Here is a 21,381-nt window from a genome sequence, read left to right on the forward strand (position 1 = left end):
AAGCATTATCCTTGCGTTTGAGGTTGGCTTTAGCTTGAGGGATGAAAAGCAGAGGTGGATGGATGGATGGATGCATTTTTGGGCAGCAAAGATTTGCTGTAACCTCCACTGTTTTCAGAGTCTAGAGTTTAATTTCAAATGCTCGTTGTTACTAGACCTTGTCACTTTGCTCACAAGACAAAAGATCTTGCACCCAAACACACACACACACACACACACACACACATATATATATATATATATATATATATATATATATATATATATATAAACTGCTTCTGGTGTGGGAAGATGGCAGTGTGAATTCACATTTGCAGCAGCCTCACCCAATACCACTGTGGGAAGATGGCGGCGCGAACTTAGTTTGCGGTGGCCTCACCGACTACCGTCCATGCGGTGTCTTTGTCCACGTCTGCGTCTTAAGTTTGTCTTCGTTTGATGGCCAGGAGAGCTGGCGCTGGATCGGCTGGGAGAGCTTGGTCTGCCGCGTCCTGTGGGCCCAGGGACCACGGCCATGCCTGGAGCTGCGCCCGAAGAGGAAACACCGAGGGCGGTCTAACAGGATGCTGAAGCGGGGCAGACTAAGCTAACTGCTAACCAGTGGCGGCTGGCCAGTACAGGGCGCTGGGGCACCGCCCCCTTCAAATATCAAGAGATGAAAATTTACTTAAACATGTTAAATATAATTTAGTTGTATAATGCAAATAATTATGAATTACAAGTAGGTAGGTAGGTAGGCAGGTCTTTATTTCAAACATAGAAAGCAAAATGTAATTATTTTAACACAACAAACAAACGTTCCATAAAGTGTTTTCAGTGTGAGCGCCTGTCAGCAGCCAATAAATATTGGTTCCACGTGGTATTTGGTTGGTTTCTGTCTGAATACATATACTTCCGGGGTGAGGGGTGCCGGCCAAACGATACCTTTATGTAACGGACTTCTGGCGAGCAGGTGTGACCTGAGGCTGCTGTCTGATTGGTTTCTTCAGATTTTCCACGGGGCGCCCCAGACACTCCCACTTTTATTGGCAGCGAATTGATACTGTTTTTAATGTTTTTTGAGCTAATGTGATTGGACAATTCTCGTGGCTGTCAATCATATTCACACCCACCACGACGCCTCGTTTCGACTGTCAATCATCCACCGTCTACGAACCCTGATGAACTCGGTAGGCTACATTGTCCTTGTTAATAACTCTGTGACTGTGTGGACGTTAAAGCAGCTGTCAGGTGTGCTGCTGCGCCAAGGTAAATTGCGTCCCCTCAAAAATATTTAGCAGCTGACACAGCTAGCCCATGCAGACCGGCAGTTCCGATAACAGCGAGGGTGGTCTGGCGTTGGCCTTGCCTAGCGTTGACTGTGTTTTTGGGGTCGTCGTGTGGGGTGCGGGGAGGTGTGTCGATGGTGTCTGGCTAGGAGAGTGGGCGTTGGACTGGCTGGGGGAGCCTGGTCTGCGGCATCCGGTGGGCCTCGCAGGACGCGGAAGCGGGGCAGGCTAAGCTAACTGCTAGCCTGTGCAGACCAGTAGTTCAGACAGTCATCATGGTGTTCACTCTCTTGGACAGTGGGGAAATTTTTTTTCCTGATATGTTGGATAAATGTTTAGTTGTGGGTTGGGTATATGTGTTCTTGTAGTTTGGATATGTGTTCTTGTCTTTGTGTTGCACTGCTGTGGGCTGGGAGAAACGATATTTCGTTTCATTTCATGTACACAAGTGCATGAAATGAAACGACAAATAAATGTTCCTGATTCCAGATATATGCATGTATGCATGTGTGTGTGTGAGTATGTGGGTGTGTGTGTGTGTATATGTATGTGTGTATATGTATGTGTGTATATGTATGTGTATATATATATATATATGTATATATGTATATATATATATGTATGTATATATATGTATATATATGTGTATGTATATATAGCGTCCCCCCCTCCCAGAAACCGTCAATGGTGTTGATAGAAGTGCTCAGCTAATGAAGAGCGTCACCTACACCTATATCAATATAGGTGTAGGGAATTTTTTTTAATGCATAGCAGTACAAGCTTATTTCGTGCGGCGTGCACTCATCAGCTGCTATATATATATATATATATATGAATAAATTAAAAAATATATATGCATGGGCTCATGCAAGCATGCATATGTATTTCTATATTGCATATACACAAACACACATGCTCATACAAAACTAACAGAGAGGCGAGTGAAGTGACTTCTTCCAAAGTGATAGCTTTTTGATCCCTGTCAAATTGCATGATACTGTTTATTCATGCGCACGAACCTGCTACCTGGTTTTACAGGCCTCACAAAATGAAGGCAGTTAAAATGTGACCAACAAACAAATTAGCTGTGCTCTGCCAAGAGTGGTAGACAATTTAATGTGGGACAAAGCTATTTCAGAACAATCAGTGGAAGCTAGGGAAACATCACTTTTATTATAGCCATTAAGCAAGTATTAATCCCAAGTTTCACATCAGCAGAGATATGTTTTTCTTGGGCAGATGTGAAAATGACAATCTGAAAAACACTTGAATTAAGTGGGATCTTAAATGACCAGCAATTGTTGATGTAATTGTTTAATGACTTATGTAACAGAATACCATTAGGGACAAAATGAAATGATGCAGAAACCTAAATTGTGTCCAAAAGTAATGCACTGTCTCCTCCTGCAGGAGATTCTTCAATACGGGTGTTCATCTGACGTTGAGAAAATACTCCGTGATGAAAGGTATCAAACACTGAAGGTAGGGTGGTTGGAAAAACAACTCCTTTGTTTAATTCGCTGGCTTCTTTGTACCCTCACCATTTGGTTGTAGTTTGAATATGTCACTCTGAAAATCATCTGATTTATGACTTTCCTCCCATGTGCTATCTCTGTAAGCATTTAATTCCAGAGGAAAAACTCTCAATACCCCCTCCTTTTTGGAAATTGCTCTCATATTTCATTGCACAACCCCTTGAGTCCACCCTTGCTTCTTTTCCTGGCAGCTGTTCGCAAGTGTTTTTGGAGTCGGACCCAAAACAGCTGAGAAGTGGTACCGGAAGGGGCTGCGGTCATTTGACGAGGTTCTAGCAGAGCCTGGCATACAGCTAAACCGGATGCAAGAAGCTGGTATGAATATGACAAGATCTCCTTACACTCACTGCACTTGGCCCAAATAGTCCATTCAAATATCCCCAGTGGTGAAATGCTGTGCTGCACCTGCCATGTTGGAGTTTGTGTCCTTGTGCCGTAGAAGTCTCCTTATGTGAGGAGCCAGCCAGACATATTATGTCATCAACACTGTGTGGTGAGATGTGGCCTGCTGGAGCTCACAGTCAAAACACAACGGATAAAAGAATCAGGGGTATTTGTTGTAAAAATCAATAAATAGTTCCAGTGAAGGGTGAGACATCTTGTGCAATTTACCAAGCCGTCATCAGCCGGCCTAGAAAAGACAGACATGAACACAAAAGCCCTGCCTTTCGATAATAAGAGTTTTGACCGATATATCACGTTAGCACTGCTTGCGTGAGGCGATTTCACCAGTACTTTAAATCTACTTCATAACAAAGGGAGCTGGAGCTGTGCCAGTTGTCTTTCAGATTAATTCCTATAGATTTATTTGTTTGGGGGAATGTTTTGATGAAGTCACTGAAGTAAAATGGCTCGTTGGAAAAATCGATTTGCTTGGAAAAACGAGTTTGGTTTTAAATAACAGACTGGGACATGAGTACAACTATAGTTGAAAGAAAATAATATTTGAGAAATTGTAAAGTTTTTTTTTTTTAGATTTTCCCCCTTTTCTCCGAATTTACTTGGCCAATTACCCCACTCTTCCAAGCTGTCCCAGTCGCTGCCCCCCCCCCCCCGCTTGCCCGCCCGCCCGCCCGCCCGATCCGAGGAGGGCTGCAGACTACCACATGTCTCCTCCGATACATGTGGAGTTGCCAGCCATTTCTTTTCACCTGACAGTGAGGCGTTTCACTGGGGGGACGTAGCGCGTGGGAGGATCACGCTATTCCCCCCAGTCCCCCCCTCCCCCCTGAACAGGCACCCCGACCGACCAGAGGAGGCGCTAGTGCAGCAAACAGGACACGTACCCACATCCGGCTTCCCACCCAGACACGGTCAATTGTGCCTGTAGGGATGCCTGACCAAGCCGGAGGTAGCATGGGGATTCGAACCGGCGATCCCCGTGTTGGTAGGAAACAGAATAGACTGCCATGCCACCCAGATACCTGAAATTGTAAGTTTTGAGAGCCAGTGTGTTTGTAGAGAGTATTCAGTGAGGATTATGCAGTGCTCAAACCCAAAAAGATTACATAAATCAATAACAACATAGCAACTCTTCCGACACTTGAGACGTGTATTTTCCAAACACCGCGTCTCAGTTACTGTCAAACCCCAGAACACGCTGTGCCAGAAATTGGTCCACCCCAAAGATCGGGTCCCCCGGCACAAACAGAGCGATATAGTGTACACTGTTAAGTGCCAGGAGGATTGCCGTGACTTGTACGTTGGGGAAACTAAACAGACGCTGGCCAAGAGAATGGCACAACACAGAAGAGCTAACACGTCAGGCCAGGACTCCGTAGTCTACACCCATCTACCGGCCAGGGGCCACTCTTTCAAGGATGAGGATGTGCACATCCATGATAGGGAGGAAAGCTGGTTTGAACGGGGAGTCAAAGAGGCCATCTATGTGAAGAGAGAACAACTATCCCTGAACCGGGGAGGGGGGGGGGTAAGAGTACATCTGTCACTATCTTACAATGCTGTGATTGCAAACATTCCCAAATCCTTTGTGAATAGTAAACATGGCCATTGAAACTGTAGTTAATCCTCAGGGCAATTTGCATATGAAGCTGGTCATTGGTTTCGGTCATTATGCCACTGTATTGTTTATAAGGGTGGGGATACCTGCAGTCAGTTGAGACTGATGAGGTCACTTAGATGAGAGATGAAATGTTTCTACCAATAAATGTTGTATCAAGATCAAAGAAGGTTGAATCAGTTCATGTGAGCGTGCATCAAGACATTGTGTCCAGATGAACTGATTCGACTTTCTCTGACATGCAAATAAAGCACAGTGAAACTGACAGACAGCCAGTGGCGTGTTTGCAGGGCGAGTCAGGAAATGGTTTTAGAGTGAAATACCGATGTTGAGTTTTCATCTATCTGTCCCACTTCAGACTGGCCCAGTCCGTTATTTGATGCATATTGTAAGATGGAATGAAATAATAATTCTAAATTTCATTATCTGGCGCTCGTCATCATCTCCCATTCAGCTGGAGCGTAGCCTCTTTTATACTAACAGACAACTTCATCAGCCAAGTCATGATCCATCATAATCCAAATTCTGCGGCATCGACACTGTAGAGAGGAAAAAACGCGGAACGAGAGATAGGCGTATTAACTTGTGATGAGCTTCTGGTGCCACATCAATCAATTAACCCAAAGTGAAAGAGAAACAGGCCTCGGTGTGGGACATTTCTGAGGTTTTCCTTTCAGAATTATTAATGCGTGCCTGTGCAATGTGAAGGCATGGCAATTTTAACCACGAACCAAGTAGTATGAGGTTTTTGATACTGAGATTGACGCGTTACTTCGCTTACGTTCTTTGCATTATTCTGTATACTACAACATTTAATTCAACCCCGACGCCTCTCAGCAAACGGCAATGATGAATGGCTAGCTCAGAGACTACAGAAACAGTCATGTGGTCTTCTCCCTGCAGGTTTTCTACATTATGGAGACATCTCCAGGGCTGTCAGTAAAGCTGAGGCTCAAGCCCTGGGGAGCATTATTGACGAGGCTGTCCAGCGGATCACACCACACGCCGTGCTGGTACTGACAGGTGGCTTTCGCAGGTACAAGACTCATTTCCTCTTTCCTGTGTGGTTTTGGTCTGAAATACGACAATGCTTCTTTTTAACCAAAGGTTAAGACGTTAATATGGTTTTACGAGATCACATTTTTATCAGTGTAGCTCATCAGCATTGCTCTAACTTTTCCTGATCCTGCAAAAAAAAAAAAGCCTGTTCACATATACCTGTTTCTGTGGAGAGAATCTAAGGCCAAACTCCATCCAGAATGCAATGAATTTAATGCATCTTTTTTTTCCTACGGGAGATGTACATAGCTCATCGAACATCACTGTGTGTCCCAGAATCACAAGAATCCATAGGTAGTTCATGCATAAAAGTGATCAACCAAGCCGCTGAGGTTTTGATTTAACAAAAATGATCTCTTTGTCATGAACTCGGCTTCATGGATGAGATTGCTGCTTGCATCGGAGCTGAGACCATGCATGTCGGGCTATCATAATCAAATTCAGCAGTTTTAATGCATTGTCATTCACACATCCCTGGACTGTTCACAGTGAGAATGCTTAAAAGAAAAAAAACCTACAAAGTAATGATCTTTGCTTCCCAGCCTACACCCGCCCTTTGTTACCACCACTCTGTGTTGCTCTTTTTTATGTGCGACTCTTTGTCCCTGAGTAAGCTCAGAGCGCTGCGCCTGGTAGTGTTGTAAAAATCTAGCCATAACCACTGGCATGGATGGTAAATTATTCAAAAGCGGTCTGGTGCTAAAGACAGGTGCTCGTATCTTTCTGGTGTGTGTGTGTGTGTGTGTGTGTGTGTGTGTGTGTGTGTGTGTGTGAGACAGCGCTGCTGCTGCTTAGTTGCTGCTCTTTATGTGGCTTTCCCTCTCTTGCAGACTGATAGAGTCATATTCTTTTACCGTGAGATCCTTATTGATCTTTTATCTCTTTAGTTTGTCTTGAGGAGGAGACAAATGCTTCCAGTACATTCTAGTTACTCCAACTTGGAACACTCATCGGTCACTTTATACTTGTTCCCAACCAAAACAGGGATAAGTATGACTTTGGGATATGTATGACTTTGTTGTGAACAGAACAATATGGGATCACTGTCTTAAGTTTGTGATGGGAAGTGGGTCTAGTATGCCAACAGCCATACCAACATGTACCCTGGCTCTGCCGAGTGACGGAAGCTAAGCAAGTATGGGCTTGGCTAGCTAGTACTTGGATGGGAAACCTTCTGGGAAAAGTGGTGTTGGTGGGTCAGTAAGGGACAGTCTTCCCTCTGGTCCTAGTAAACAACAAAAATCTTAACGCCCCAGTGCAGTGATGAGGACACTATGCTGTAGGAGATGCTGTCCTTCAGATGAGATGTTAAACCGAGGTTCTGACCCACTGTGGTCATTAAAGATCCCATGGCACTTATCAGAATCAGATTTATTGGCCATGTAGGTTTACACATACATGAAATTTGACTCCGGTTATCGCAAAGAGTAGGGGTCCCCCAGTGTCCTGGCAAAATTCCCAACCTGGCTCTCTCCATCTGGCCACCTAATCATCCCCCTGTGTAATTGGCTCAATGATTCTTCCCTCTCCAACTCAAGCTGATGTGTGTTGAGTGTTCTGGTGAAAAATGGCTGCAGTGCATCAGACATTGGTGGTGGTTGAGGTGAGTTTCCCCCCTTCTGTGAAGCACTTTGGGTGTCTAGATAAAGCACTGTATAAATGTAATCCATTGCTATTACTATTGATTGCACACTTTCAACTGAATAGCTAATGGTACTTACTATCATGATATTTGACATTGACATTGTGAAACAGGTGCTTTTTGCACTGGTTCAACAAACTAAAACTAGCAACCCAGAAAAACAACAGTAACATAAGAAAAACTTAAAAACTTTCATCAAAAGACTCATTTGTTTGAGCGCGTTCAAAGTGATGGAACACGTCTTACTTGCATCTCTGTTGATGGAGTTTCTGTGAAATCCTACATCAAATGAAACCACATGGACAATAAATACCAAGTTATATACTACAAGGGAGAGGCTATGAGAGTATAGTGGTGGAGGGGGAAAGAAACACATGTTTAGCCAATTTTCTTACAAGTGAGGATTATAAACAACAATAGCACACATAAATATTTTGGAGGAGCTGCAAGTCATGAAGAAGGTAGAAGAAAAACTGTATGTGAGTTATTGGTTGGCAGCCTGATGTAAAGTGTAAAGGAGGCTTGTGAAAGAGATTTTATGTCTTCTAACTTGGGGAGATGTTTAGGGAACTTTACACCCACCCTCACTCAAATTATGCAAAGATGTAATTAGGGAATATCAACCAGTGCATTACAACAAGTAATTTACCTTTGTCTTTTTTCCAGTGGTAAGATTCTCCATAGGCATGGTTGTAACACAGCAGGGAGGCTTATCAGGCCTATTACGCCGAAACTGCAGTGAGCAACCCACTAATTCTCATCAGTGACACATTTGAAAATGTTCCTTCCAAATTCCTGGTAAAGCGCGATTTAATTACCCCTAACTCCCAGCGTGATTTGAGGTGTCTTATTAGGTTCGAGGCTCATCGTTGTGGCTGATAGCTCTCATCAAAAAGAGGGAATCCAGAGGCCTACTACCCCTTTGCCTTTTCTCATAATATACTCAGCTCTGGCAAAATCTGTCTCCTCGGCATAGCATACTTAAAACGATAACTTGACTCATCAGGTTTTGAGAAATGAGCACCGCGCTCCTGCAAACTCGAGCCGTCATCCACTTCAGAGAGAAACAGCATGGCAGGGATTTGTTGATGCCAGCGACGTTAGCTGTATTGAAAGGACAGCTGAGGAAAGCTGGTGACAAGTCTTAAGGCATCTTGTAGGGTAACTGGTTGAGGATTAAAAATAGATTAGGTTGAAAATACAGCCTGTACCACTGTGGAGTGTGGAGGATCATAGGTTGTCAGTTGAGCTCTGTATTTTCTGTTTGTGTAAAACCAGCATGTCCCTGCTGTTAAGCTCACTAAGCGCTGGTTTGTGACATGAGTCAGTGTGACTTCGATAAAAGGGGCAAATAAATGTTCCTCTCAAACCCTTGAATGAGTGTTGACTCTCATATCATTGTGTCCGGTGAGAAGCTGAGAACAGAAATGATCACATTATGACCTTTCACAGTTGCATGCAAACTCTCATCAGATACACAGCAAGAGTGATTTCCAATAAGTCGTCTTAGCCGTACTGTATAAAAACCACCATGTGTACCGGATCACTGTTCAGCCGGTGTCTTTGTGTATATCTTTATGAGTACCTCGGAGGTTTTTTTGTACTCGCTGAATTTAGTGAAAACTTGCAGTCTGGGCAATAATAACAGAGATACGTGCCGAAACAATGCATCACTACAAACTAACCTGTTTATACAAAGCCGTTTTTGTTTCCGTTTTTTCCTCCCCTTTAATCCTTACTGCAGGCAAACCTTCCTCCCCGCTGCAGAAAAAACAAAAAACAAAACACATTCTTTGTGAAATTCCAGCGGCAGCAACACTTCAAACAACTGTATTATTCATTCATGTCACCCTGTCATCTCCATGAACTTGTAAATATCCATGTATATTTTATAGGCTCTGTGGAAAACCGCTCAATAATTCACCGTTTTCCCCCCATGCAACAGCACCATACACCGGCTAAATTCACTTAGCAGGTGTAGGATCCGCTATTGTGCTCAAAGTCACAGGAGCAGTTTTTGCTCCAGAGAATCACTCATTCAGCAGTATGCAGTGTGTGGAAATGCCATCAAAATGTCATTCTAGGGTATTTTTACTGGAGACATTCCTCTGCAGGTCCCGCTGATCTAAATGGTAAAAATAAACAAATAAATAAATAAGTGTTGTATAGTGTAGGGCAGTAAGAAACTAAGAAAGAAAAAACTACTTTTTGCTGAGGAGCGAGTGCCTGACATGCTGTCATCTCTTTTTCCGCTGACTGCAGTTGATTTCGAGGATGTATCTGCACACCAGACACACGCTGATGCTCTCTGCCAGTCAGTGAAATGGTAAAGAAAAAAAAAAAGTAATGCCACGGTGTCTTCTCCTTAAATTAACTCAAGGAGCGCCAATGCCTGGATCAGGGAAAACACGCACACACACACACACACATTAGGATAGAAATCTTGGTGTTTTGAGAGCTGATTGGCGGTAAACTGGATTCATGCTGATGATGATCGCTACCCCGCTTTGGTTTTGTTATTCATGGCACACATTTATGCAGAGCACTCGAGTGCGTTTTGCTAGCGCAGCAGAGGCTAGCTCAAAGCTTCACTTAACAACACGCGCCGTATGAGCTGGGAGAGGTGTTGTGGAGTCTCTGCTTTGCCAATTAAGAGTGTTGGAAGATTGGGAGAAAGTAGCTCATTCAGCAGATGGGGATCTGTGGTGCATTTTCAAACAGCCATATCCTACTGGTCAACTCATTATAAAGCTGTCGACTTCTCACTGAAGTCGCCATTATAAAGGCCCACATCCCTACAAGTAAAAATATACGGAGAGGAGAATAGCTTTTCTCGGCTATCGCTAACAGTACGCAACCATTAGTATTATCATAGCACTCAATGGCTGTCTTCCTTTTCCTCCTTGCCCCCCAAGTTAGCCATTGTCACCTTTGAAGCTTTCCCACAAGCCATTCTTACCCTCTTCCCCTTCCTATAAAGGCTCCAATCTTTCTTTCTTTTTTTGCTCCCTTTACTTATTTGGCAGAGACAGTAAGGCGAGATCAAACGCAAAGCCTTACAGCAACCGAAGCTCATTCTGAGCCTCGTCCTCACAACCATTTGTTCTCATTGCGCTGTCCTGTCAGCTGTGAGATGAGCACCAAAGACCACATGATTTAGACAATCCTTAATCAAAGGGGGAGGTAGTACCCTGTTTGTGTGTGTGTGTGTGTTTGTCCATGAGTGTCTGAGACCACCGAAAGAACATCTTGCCCCTCGGCAGATGGCAGAGAGATTACCTGGAACCGGGCTGAGGTTCTTCAGCCAAAGCCAAGGCCGTTCCAAGGAGAATGCGGCTAGAGACCTTTGAGGGGCGCTCCAACAGTCAGCGGTGGTGTCTGCTGTCTCTTTGTATCTGTGCAGTCATTCTCATTTTCTTGTCCGATGATGCAGCTGACCAGCCAGCAGCATACAAGGCTGACTTGCTGGCTTCTTGTGGTGGGAACGCCATCTGAAATGGCTTGATGTTGATATTAATGAGAAATAGCCAGGTCCGTATTCAAGTTTTATAGAGTGATAAGACTTTGTTTATTTGTCTAGGTGCTACCTTGAAATCAAAAACGGGCGGCATGGCGGCCCAGTGGTTAGCGCTGTTGCCTCACAGCAAGAAGGTCCTGGGTTTGAACCCCAGGCCGTCCCAGGTCCTTTCTGTGTGGAGTTTGCATGTTCTCCCCGTGTCTGCGTGGGTTTTCTGCGGGTGCTCCGGTTTCCTCCCACCATCAAAAAGACATGCATGTTAGGGTTAATACTCCTGCCTGTGCCCCTGAGCAAGGCAATGGACAGAAGAACTGGAGTTGGTCCCTGAGTGCTGCAGCTGCCCACTGCTCCTATACAATAGGATGGGTTCAATGTAAGACAGCCCAGGACTTGATGGGAAAAGCCAGCAAGTGTTTTCAACTTGCACTGCTTAAGTTATGTTATACTGTCAATGCTGAAAGTTTCCTCTGGAAATATTCACATATCAGACTTACAGGAATGACAAGTGGACACCGTGCAGCAGCTGATGCTGGCATTATTCCCCCAATGGTATTTTGTTTGACCGCATCACTCTCTTGCTTGAACACATGTCAATAAACACGCCTTTCATTCACTCACATATATTTCAAAAGTAAAAATTGTGAAATATTATTTAATTTTGGGAATAGTAAAACTTGTGAAATATTATTTCATTTTGGGACTAGCAGGGGATTAGCTGGAACACTATTATTTCCAGACTGACTTCATTATTTTGAGTACTGAGAGGACATTTTCGTGTCACGCTTCTAACCCTCATGTCAGTAAGGTCCTCCACTTCCTAAAATCTCATGACATCGACTCCCCAATAAGTAGGAAGTATCTGGACAGAGACACAAAAATGAAATTAAAGGTAGACTGTGATAACCCGTCTCTCACTCTGAATATACCTTTTATGCTGCTTTGTGTCTGACACCGTCATTCTGGGAGAAGTTTTCCGTTAATGTCAAAACAGACATAGTTTGATGATCAGAAAATTGTGCCCGATGAACATTAAACCTCCTGCTTTAACTAAGTCGAAGTGCCAATCCCATTTTGTCTACAAAGGAAATACGTTGTCACACAATCTCTCCTATCATCCTTGATAATGGAGATGGCGATATTCTTTTTATTTATTTTTCCTCCCCTTTTTCTCCCCAATTGTACTTGGCCAATTATCCCACTCTTCCAAGCAGTCTCTATCACTGCTCCACCCCCTCTGACAAGCCGGGGAGGGCTGCAGACTACCACATGCCTCCCCCGATACATGTGGAGTTGCCAGCAGCTTCTTTTCACCTGACAGTGAGGAGTTTCGCCAGGGGGACGTAGCGTGCAGGATGATCACACTATTCTCCCCAGTTCCCCCTCTCCCCCGAGCAGGTGCCCCGGCCGACCAGAGGAGGCGCTAGTGTGGTGACCATTATACATCCACATCCGGCTTCCCACCCGCAGACACAGCCAATTGTGTCTGTAGGGACGCTCGACCAAGCCGGAGGTAACATGGGGATTCGAACCGCCGATTCCCATGTTGGTAGGCAACAGAATAGACCACTATGCTACCCAGACACAAGATGGCAATATTCATACATTATCCAAACCGCCTATCCTTACTCAGGGTCGCGGGAATGCTGGGGCCTATCCCAGCAGTCATTGGGTGGCAGGCAGGGAGACACCCTGGACAAGCCACCAGTCCATCACAGGCTGACACACACATTCACACCTAGGGATAATTTTAGTACGGCGGATTCACCTGACCTACATGTCTTTGGACTGTGGGAGGAAACCGGAGCACCCCCACACAGACACGGGGAGAACATGCAAACTCTTCACAGAGGACGACCTTGGACAACCCCTAAGGTTGGACTACCGCGGGGCTCGAACCCAGGACCTTCTTGCTGTGAGGCAACCACCCTAACCACTGCACCACCGTGCCGCCATGGCAATATTCTGAATCACCAAAGTGACTTGAACAGACAGTAGTGTGAATGACTAAGCCGGCCAGTCTCAGGACGAGAGTGTTACTGTACTTCTGGCGAACATAAGCCAAGAATATAGTCAACCTGTATCCATGCACTATTTACTGGGCGCCTCTAAACCTCTTTTCCCATCTGATTATCCGCTTGATAATGACTTTACAGGAGTGCATGTGAACCACGGTCTACCTATGGCAGTGCTGATGAATAGGCCGTGCTCCTTATGGACATGCCCCATTACACTGATCTAGGGGGAAAATGAGGATTCGCATAAAAGTTAAAACTCTTTGACAGCTGTGGCAACAAAAAGCTCGCCTTTAGATTTAACAACTTGGGACAAATTGCCAGTTTGAATAATGGGGAGAAAAGTCACTGCCATTAACATGCTCTTTGCTTTTAACAGCCCCTTCTGCCACATTCACCATGCATCAGTTAAGGACTGTGACTAAAAGAGATATCTTGTCATTATATTTTGGACACAGTGGGTGAATACGAGTGATACCATACATAATTTTCTGTGTCCCAAGGGGGAAGGAGTTTGGTCATGACGTGGACTTTCTCCTGACTACACCTGAGCCGGGGAAGGAGGAGGACCTGCTGCTCACTGTCATTAAAATATTCAGAAAACAAGTAAGTACTCTGAAAAAGCTCTAATATGGCATGTGGATAACCACAGAAGGTGTGCTCACTCAAGGATCATTTCTATTTCACAGCAGTATGAAAGATATACACAACTCAAACCTGAAAAGGTAAAGACAGCAAAAAAAACAAAAAAAAAAACAATATTTTTCTGTGAAACCGAGTGAGCTGGTGTAATGAAAAGAAGACAAAAATTGGGTTTTTTTGTGCAAAAATCGGGTAATAAACATTTTAAGGCAATGTTAGCTGTGATATAGTATAAATAAAACATGCTCTAAAAATGTACATTTTTTTACAAGATGTGTTATTTTGGTTGAAAATGAGAATTTCCCAACCCAACTGAAACTGTGTCTTATCTGATGTACCTGTGGCATCAGCGGACACCTGAGGCATGAATGGTTTTACCCATTCTGAGGCTGAGGGGAGAGTCTCTATCCAAGATAGCCAAACAGTTTTATCACTACCTTCTCTTAACCCTAAACTTAAAGAACACGGGGCGTCCAGGTAGCATGGCGGTCTATTCCGTTGCCTACCAACACGGGGATCTCTGGTTTGAATCCCCGTGTTACCTCTGGCTTGGTCGGGCGTCCCTACAGACAGAATTGGCCATGTCTGCGGGTGGGAAGCCGCATGTGGGTATGTGTCCTGGTCGCTGCACTAGCGCCTCCTCTGGTTGGCCGGGGTGCCTGTTCAGGGGGGAGGGGGAGCTGGGGGGAATAGCGTGATCCTCGCACATGCTACGTCCCCCTGGTGAATGTCCTCACTGTCAGGTGAAAAGAAGTGGCTGGTGACTCCACATGTATCGGAGGAGGCATGTGGTAGTCTGCAGCCCTCCCCGGATTGGCAGAGGGGGTGGGGCAGAGATTGGGATGGCTCAGAAGAGTGGGGTAATTGGCCAGGTGTAATTGCGTAGAAAAAGAGGGGAAAAAAACTTAAAAGAACTTAAAGGAAATTCTGGGGTTTTTTTTTACAACCTGGGTTATATTTTCTTAGTTTCTGCCATCATGCCTATTGTTTATGATACCATTTTACTCACGGCTTCATTTTGGAGATCTTGGACACGAGACCACTCCTGGAATCAGCTTTACCACAACAGGCAACTGAACAGAGCCCTTAAACCTGTCCTTTCAACAACAACAACAACCTTCAGTTAGACTTTGTACAGGAATTCTCATTATCTATGACTGGTTGGGTAGTTTATGGATGGTTACTGCTACCTATACATATACTATATGTATAGGCTAGTCCTTCCTGCAAGTTCAACCAGGAAGTAGCTCAGCGATGTGATCAGAGAAAATCACCTTTCTATTTCCATCAATGGTTCATCTATTGAAATTGTTTTAGATTTTTAGATTTCTTGGTTCACACATCACAGACAGTATTTTCTGAGGAGTCTCGAGAGTTTTGGTATGAGTACCAAAACTCTTATGAACTTTTATCGCAGTACCATGGAGAGTGTCTTGACAGGCTGTATCACAGTGTGGTTTGGCAACCTGACAGCTAAGGACTGCAGACTGCCTCAAAGGACTGGAAAGACAGCAGCAAAAATCATCGGCATGGAACTACCACAACTTCATATTAATCAAACCACTCACTGCAAAATGAAAACCCAAAATATCATTAAGGACACCCCACTCATGTTCTGTTCTCGCTCCTTCCTTCTAAAAAACGTTACCGGAGCATCAACTCACACACCACCCATCTCAGTAATAGTTTTTTTTTTCCACAGACAGTCAGGTCACTGAACAGCTGATGCACCCATATACACCTTACATTGTTGTGCTATCGTGTACTTTTCTATATTGTGTATATAATGTATGAATTCTGTGTACAGAGTCTGTGTAGGTCTGGTGTAGGGATGGTGTGTCCTTTGTCCTTGTGTCCCTTGTGTTAAGACAGAGAGAGACAAAGCCAAAGAATATAGTTGTGTTCCACTACACATGATGATAAAACTGAACTTGAACTTGGCAACAGGACACCTTGCTGTCACAACAGTGGTTATTGAAATATTTGATCCTTGGATCTTCAAAATACGAGATGGCCTTTTATTATTTATTTATTGGACCCCCCCCCCCAATTATATCCGGCCAATTACTTTTCCGAGCTGTCCCGGTCGCTGCTCCACCCCCTCCCCTGATCTGGGGAGGGCTGCAGCCTACTCCTTCGATACATGTGGAGTCGCCAGCCGCTTCTTTTCACCTGACAGTGAGGAGTTTCGCCAGGGGGATATAGTAGCGCATGGAAGGATCATGCTATTGCCCCAGTTCCCCCTCCCCCCTGAACAGGTGCCCCAACCGACCAGAGGAGGCGCTAGTGCAGCGACCAGGACACATACCCACATCCGGCGTCCCACCCGCAGACACGGCCAATTGTATCTGTAGGGGTGCCCGACCAAGCCGGAGGTAACACGGGGATTCAAACCGGCGATCCCCTTGTTGGTAGGCAATGGTATAGACGGCTACGCTACACGGACGCCCTCGAGATGGCGTTTTATAATCATCTGGACCAGCCTGCCAACCAGTGCATCATTTTACTAATGTCTGTACTGGTGAGAAAACATTCTTGCTTCCTGAGACATGAGAACGAGTCAGAAAAGACGCAAGACACAACAGTGACAGCTTTTTTTTAATGATATCCCGGTTATCAGAGTAAGTCTTGTGGTTTTGAGAAGGTGATTACGACAATAACAGAATATTGAAGATGAAGCCTGTTTTGATGTCGGCGTGTAGACGGTCTCATTGAAATTTTCAGTCAGTCTCATAATGATTGGTAGCTCCAGGCTGAAAAGAGGCACAACATCACAGAGGACAGTCCCGATTCTCTCCTCCTCCAGCTTCAGGAGAGAGTCATTTGTCTTCACCCACATACACTGGCCTGCCTCACTCTGAATATTAATCATTTTACTAAATGAATATCTCAGCCCAATCCATATGGTTTCCATAATTAAGGGAATAATAGAAGTGGTCACTTTTCCACTATTATGAATCAGACTCGTTCATAGCGGCCTCGTTATTTAAATCTTGAGGGGAAGGTGGTTTGAGTTCCTTCAGGAGAGCAGCATTTGACAGAAAGAGACTTGGGAGAAGGCGAGTAAAAGGCACGTGAGAGAAAAAGAAAAAGGACAATATGGGAGTGTTTTACTTCCAGGCCTCTTAGCAGGGCTATCAAGAACCACAGACGGCGTCCAGGTGTCGTGGCGGGCTATTCCGTTGCCTACCAACACGGGGATCGCCGGTTCGAATCCCCATGTTGCCTCCGGCTTGGTTGGTCATCCCTACAGATACAAATGGCCATGTCTGCCTGCGGGTGGGGAGCTGGATGTGGGTATATGTCCCGTCCTGGTCACTGCACTAGCGCCTCCTCTGGTCGGTCGGGGCGCCTGTTCGAGGTTGGGGGGAATAGCGTGATCCTCCCTCACTACGTCCCCCTGGTGAAACTCCTCACTGTCAGGTGAAAAGAAGCAGCTGGCAGCTCCACATGTATTGGAGGAGGCATGTGGTAGTCTGCAGCCCTCCCCGGATCGGCAGAGGGGGTGGAGCAGCGACTGGGACTGTACTGCCCCCGCATCGTGTACTCTTGTGCAAAGCTAGACAGCCAGTTAACATCCAAAAGTCCCCCAATAAACACACAAGGCTAGACTTTTCCTATATTTTATCTCATCTCATCTTCAGCTGCTTTTCTGAGGTCAGGTCACGGTGGCAGCAAGCTAAGTAGGGCACTCCAGACATCCCTCTCCCCAGCAATGCCCTCCAGCTCCACCTAGGGGATCCCAAGGCATTCCCAGGCCAAATTGGACATGTAGTTCCTTCAGCGAGTTCTGGGTCTACCCCGGGGTCTTCCCCCAGTTGGCCGTGCCCGGTAAACCTTCAAAGGAAGGTGCCCAGGAGGCATCCTAATCAGATGCCTGAACCACCTCAACTGGCTCCTTTCGATGTGAAGGAGTAGCAGCTCTACTCCGAGCTCCCTCCAGATGTCCAAGCTCCTCCCCCTATCTCTAAGACTGAGCCCAGACACCCTACGGAGGAAACTCATTTCAGCCGCTTGTATCCGCGATCTCACCCTTTCGGTCACTACCCAAAGCTCAAGACCATAGGTGAGGGTTGAAACGAAGAGTGACTGGTAATTTGAGAGCCCAGCTCCCTCTTCACCACAACGGTCTGGTACAATGTCCACATTACTGCTGATGCTGCGCCAATCTGCCTGTCATTCTCCCGCTTCATCCTACCCCTCACTCGTGAACAAGACCCCAAGATACTTGAACTCCTTCATTAAAGGCAACAACTCATCTCCAACCCAGAGGGAGCAATCCACCATTTTCCGGTAGAGAACCATAGCGTTAGACTTGGAGGTGCTGACTCTCATGCCGGCCATTTCACACTCAGCTGCAAACTGCCCCAGTGCACTCTGGAGGTCTCCTTCTGAGGAAGCCAACAAAACCACATCATCTGTGAAGAGCAGAGATGCAATTCTGAGGTTCCCAAAACGGACTTATTTACCTAATTTATTTAAATGACTAACTTAACTTTAAAGGCAGCACAGGGACGGCTCGGAAGAGTGTGGTAATTGGCCGGGCACAGTTGGGGAGAACCCCCCCACACCCCCCCCAAAAAAAAAGAACCGCAGACAGTGCCAGAGAACATCTCAATAGGAAACAGGCCCTTTTTTAGAAAACGGAAGAATTAAAAAAGAAGGAACGAGTGACAGGAATTGATTGAAAGAAGGGATGAGCGAGCAAACAGCAAGTGGGGGACAGAAAATGTGTGTGAAAGAGATAAAGCATAGAGAGGTGCGATGGCTTTTGTTACATAGAAATAATGATTTAATTATTGGCTGTACTCAAATGAGAACAGTTATTTGTTGCTAATATCTCAGTTGTTGGACTATCACCACACTCCCCAAGTAGCCAATTAAAACCCAGAGCATGCAAACTCTTTTATCTGATTACACAATAGTGAAGGTCTGAGTGCCGCGGCTGTAATTAAAACAGTAGTTATGAGTCACCCAGAGTTAGGGTCGTCGCATTACATCAGTGTTTTCACCCTGTCTTTTTATCTGGCATCCATTTTGAAAGTTTTGCAAGACTGTTTGACCACAAGAATTCCGTTTATCGATTTGGCCTTTATGCAGCTTTATTCAAAAATCAGAATAATGAAAAAAATATTTATAGATGCTGGGCACCTCTTTCTACAAAATCTAAGACAGGGTGAGATAGGATTTTTTTTTTATGGCGATGCCATCTTCATCCCTCTTCTCCCTAAAATAAACAACTGCTTAGAGCGGGTGGTGAGAGGACATAGGTATTTGATGAAGAGTGGGACCCACAGTCTCTACTTTGGCTGCTGGCTTCTACTTGTCATACGGGTTTAAAAATAAACTTCTCCTTCGTTATTCTGGTCCTACACACACACACACACACACACACACACACACACACACACACTGCCTCTACAGCTTCGGAGGCTGCTCATGGTTATCTGCTATGATATGATGACGCTCACTCTGTTCATCATTTTGAGTGTCTTTTGTCTTTGTGTGTTTGTTTGTGTGTGTATGTGTGTTTAGAATGTATATTAGATTAGATTAACTTTATCAAGCCCCAGGTGGGGAAATTCAGGTGCTACAGCAGCAGAAATAATTAAAAGAAGAATAAAAGAATAGAGGATTAAGACAAGCATACAAGTAGCAAAACTAACAATATGATAAAAAAGCAGCAGTCACACAATACTAAGAATAATAGCAATAAATAAAAACAATACATAATGGTAATAAATAACACTAATACTAAAACGGTGAAAGTAGCAGTGTGCAAGACTACACTAAAAGTTATGCGGTTCAATAATTTAGATACATGTATACGTATATATTTACACACATATTTACACACATACATATATGTGTTATATATATATACATGTGTGTGTGTATGTATGTATATATATATACGTATATATCTTTTTTCCCCCCCGGAAACCGTCAATGGTGTTGGTAAATGTCAGTTTGACAGCTGATGATTGCTTATGGCATGAAACAGGCTTGTACTGTCTCATAAAGAATTTACTTGACTCACTGGATTATTTTGCTCCTTATTTGTTGAGCACTTTCCCTACCGTTGAGTGTTTCTTTTAATAAAGTTTTATATATATATATATAGTAAAAGCACAGCGTGGGGGGGGGGTTTGAAACGATCACGTATAATGATGAATTAGAATGAAACATGAACAGCCTGTATTCCTTTAGTGCAGTAGGCCTGTTGACCATGAGGCCTGTCACTTTCCGCAGCTTTTGATAAACTGTAACTTCAAACAAAGATGCTATGAGGCCAGGACCTTACCTGTCTGTGGTGACACTCTGGATCCTCTCTGCATTTAGCTGAGTGCTTTGGCTCAATGCAGCCCCCAACCAAGTGAGCCTTGGCAGGCGTGATGTTGGCTTTTAAACCCAGGGTTTTTTGTCATCCTGCAAATGTTTCCCGTCTGTAGCATCAGCGGGTTCTGTAGTCTCATTCTAACTTGAGATATTCCAGGGATTTTGCGTGTGTGTGTGGCTGGGTCCGGTAATATAAAATGAAGTACTACTCTGAATCCTTTTCATTTTTATTTCCTTTAGCTAGCTTTGCCCTCAAGCCACATTTGACATTTCGGCTGTGGGTGCTTGATGCCGTTCCTAAAAGCCATGCATGGATCAAGGCTAATGTAACACTGATCGTCATGAGGCTTTCGACACTGTCATCTCTATTGTCATCGGAGTGTCGCTCTCACAGTGTGTGTGCAAACCGGGTGAGCACTGACAGTGAATATCCATTTCTACTTTTATTGCCATTTGTGCTGCAGGCTATCACAGTCATAGCCCTTATGCCAGCGGACTATGTGCCGTGGGCACGCCATGAAGAACCATGTCTATGCAGGTTTTCTCTCTAGCCCAGCACTGCAGCAGCTGGTTTTACAGAGGAAGACACCTTCAATCAGACAGAGGAGGACTGGCCAGTGGACTCACTGGTGGAGCGATGCATTAGAATTGCATACACATGGCTCTCTATGACACACGGTTTTGAATACTTCCTTATGCTGCCTATGGGCCGGGTCCAGCTAATTCATTCAAAGCAAAAACCACTATCATGGTGATAACTTTTGTCCCCCCCAGGAATGACAATAATAACAATTAAAGAAAAAAAAAGAAATAGGAATTTGTGCTGCTCCCTCCGCACCGGGCTGGACTGGGAATGGAATGGAAGCCGTCTGTGAGGACAGGAGCGCAGGAGACACTGATTAAATATAGGTAGCAGAGGTTGACTCTAAGTCGTCTAACCTTGTCATCTGCAATCGATGCCCCTCAGGTCCCATGTGTCTTCACTCACGCCTGATATCACGGAAACCCTCCACTCCCCTCCCCATCACTATCACCGCCGCCGCCGTCATCACCTCCCCATTACCAGCATCCACTCAGCACCCCATTGAACTCGGAGAGAGTTAAAAATACATCTATCCAGGAATGTCCTTGAAAATAAAAATCAATTTTTTTTTTTTTTTGCCTTCCTCCTGCTGATTCTGAAAACATAACTTGGGGCAGAGGCAAGGTCAGCCACTAGCTCCTGTGCTAGACAGATGAGATTCAGCTTTGCCCAGGTAATAGTAATGGAGAGACTGAGGGGACCGTGCATCATCTTCCACTCATCTATCACCCCGGTCTCTTGACTACGGCGCGGGTGCCATTTCT

General features: G+C 44.9%; 1 protein-coding gene across 1 annotated transcript in view; it reads left to right on the forward strand.

The window, feature by feature from the left end:
• Positions 1-21,381, forward strand: part of dntt (deoxynucleotidyltransferase, terminal) — a gene marked incomplete at its 5' end in the record, with an annotated part of 120,934 nt that overhangs the window by 43,385 nt on the left and 56,168 nt on the right. The window contains 4 exons of the mRNA XM_056292175.1: positions 2,679-2,750; positions 2,995-3,118; positions 5,727-5,859; positions 13,557-13,659. Coding sequence (XP_056148150.1) covers positions 2,679-2,750; positions 2,995-3,118; positions 5,727-5,859; positions 13,557-13,659 — 432 coding nt within the window. The remainder of the gene's footprint in view (positions 1-2,678; positions 2,751-2,994; positions 3,119-5,726; positions 5,860-13,556; positions 13,660-21,381) is intronic.

This window comes from Lampris incognitus, chromosome 13 (assembly GCF_029633865.1).
Source record: "Lampris incognitus isolate fLamInc1 chromosome 13, fLamInc1.hap2, whole genome shotgun sequence".
NCBI lineage: Eukaryota > Metazoa > Chordata > Actinopteri > Lampriformes > Lampridae > Lampris > Lampris incognitus.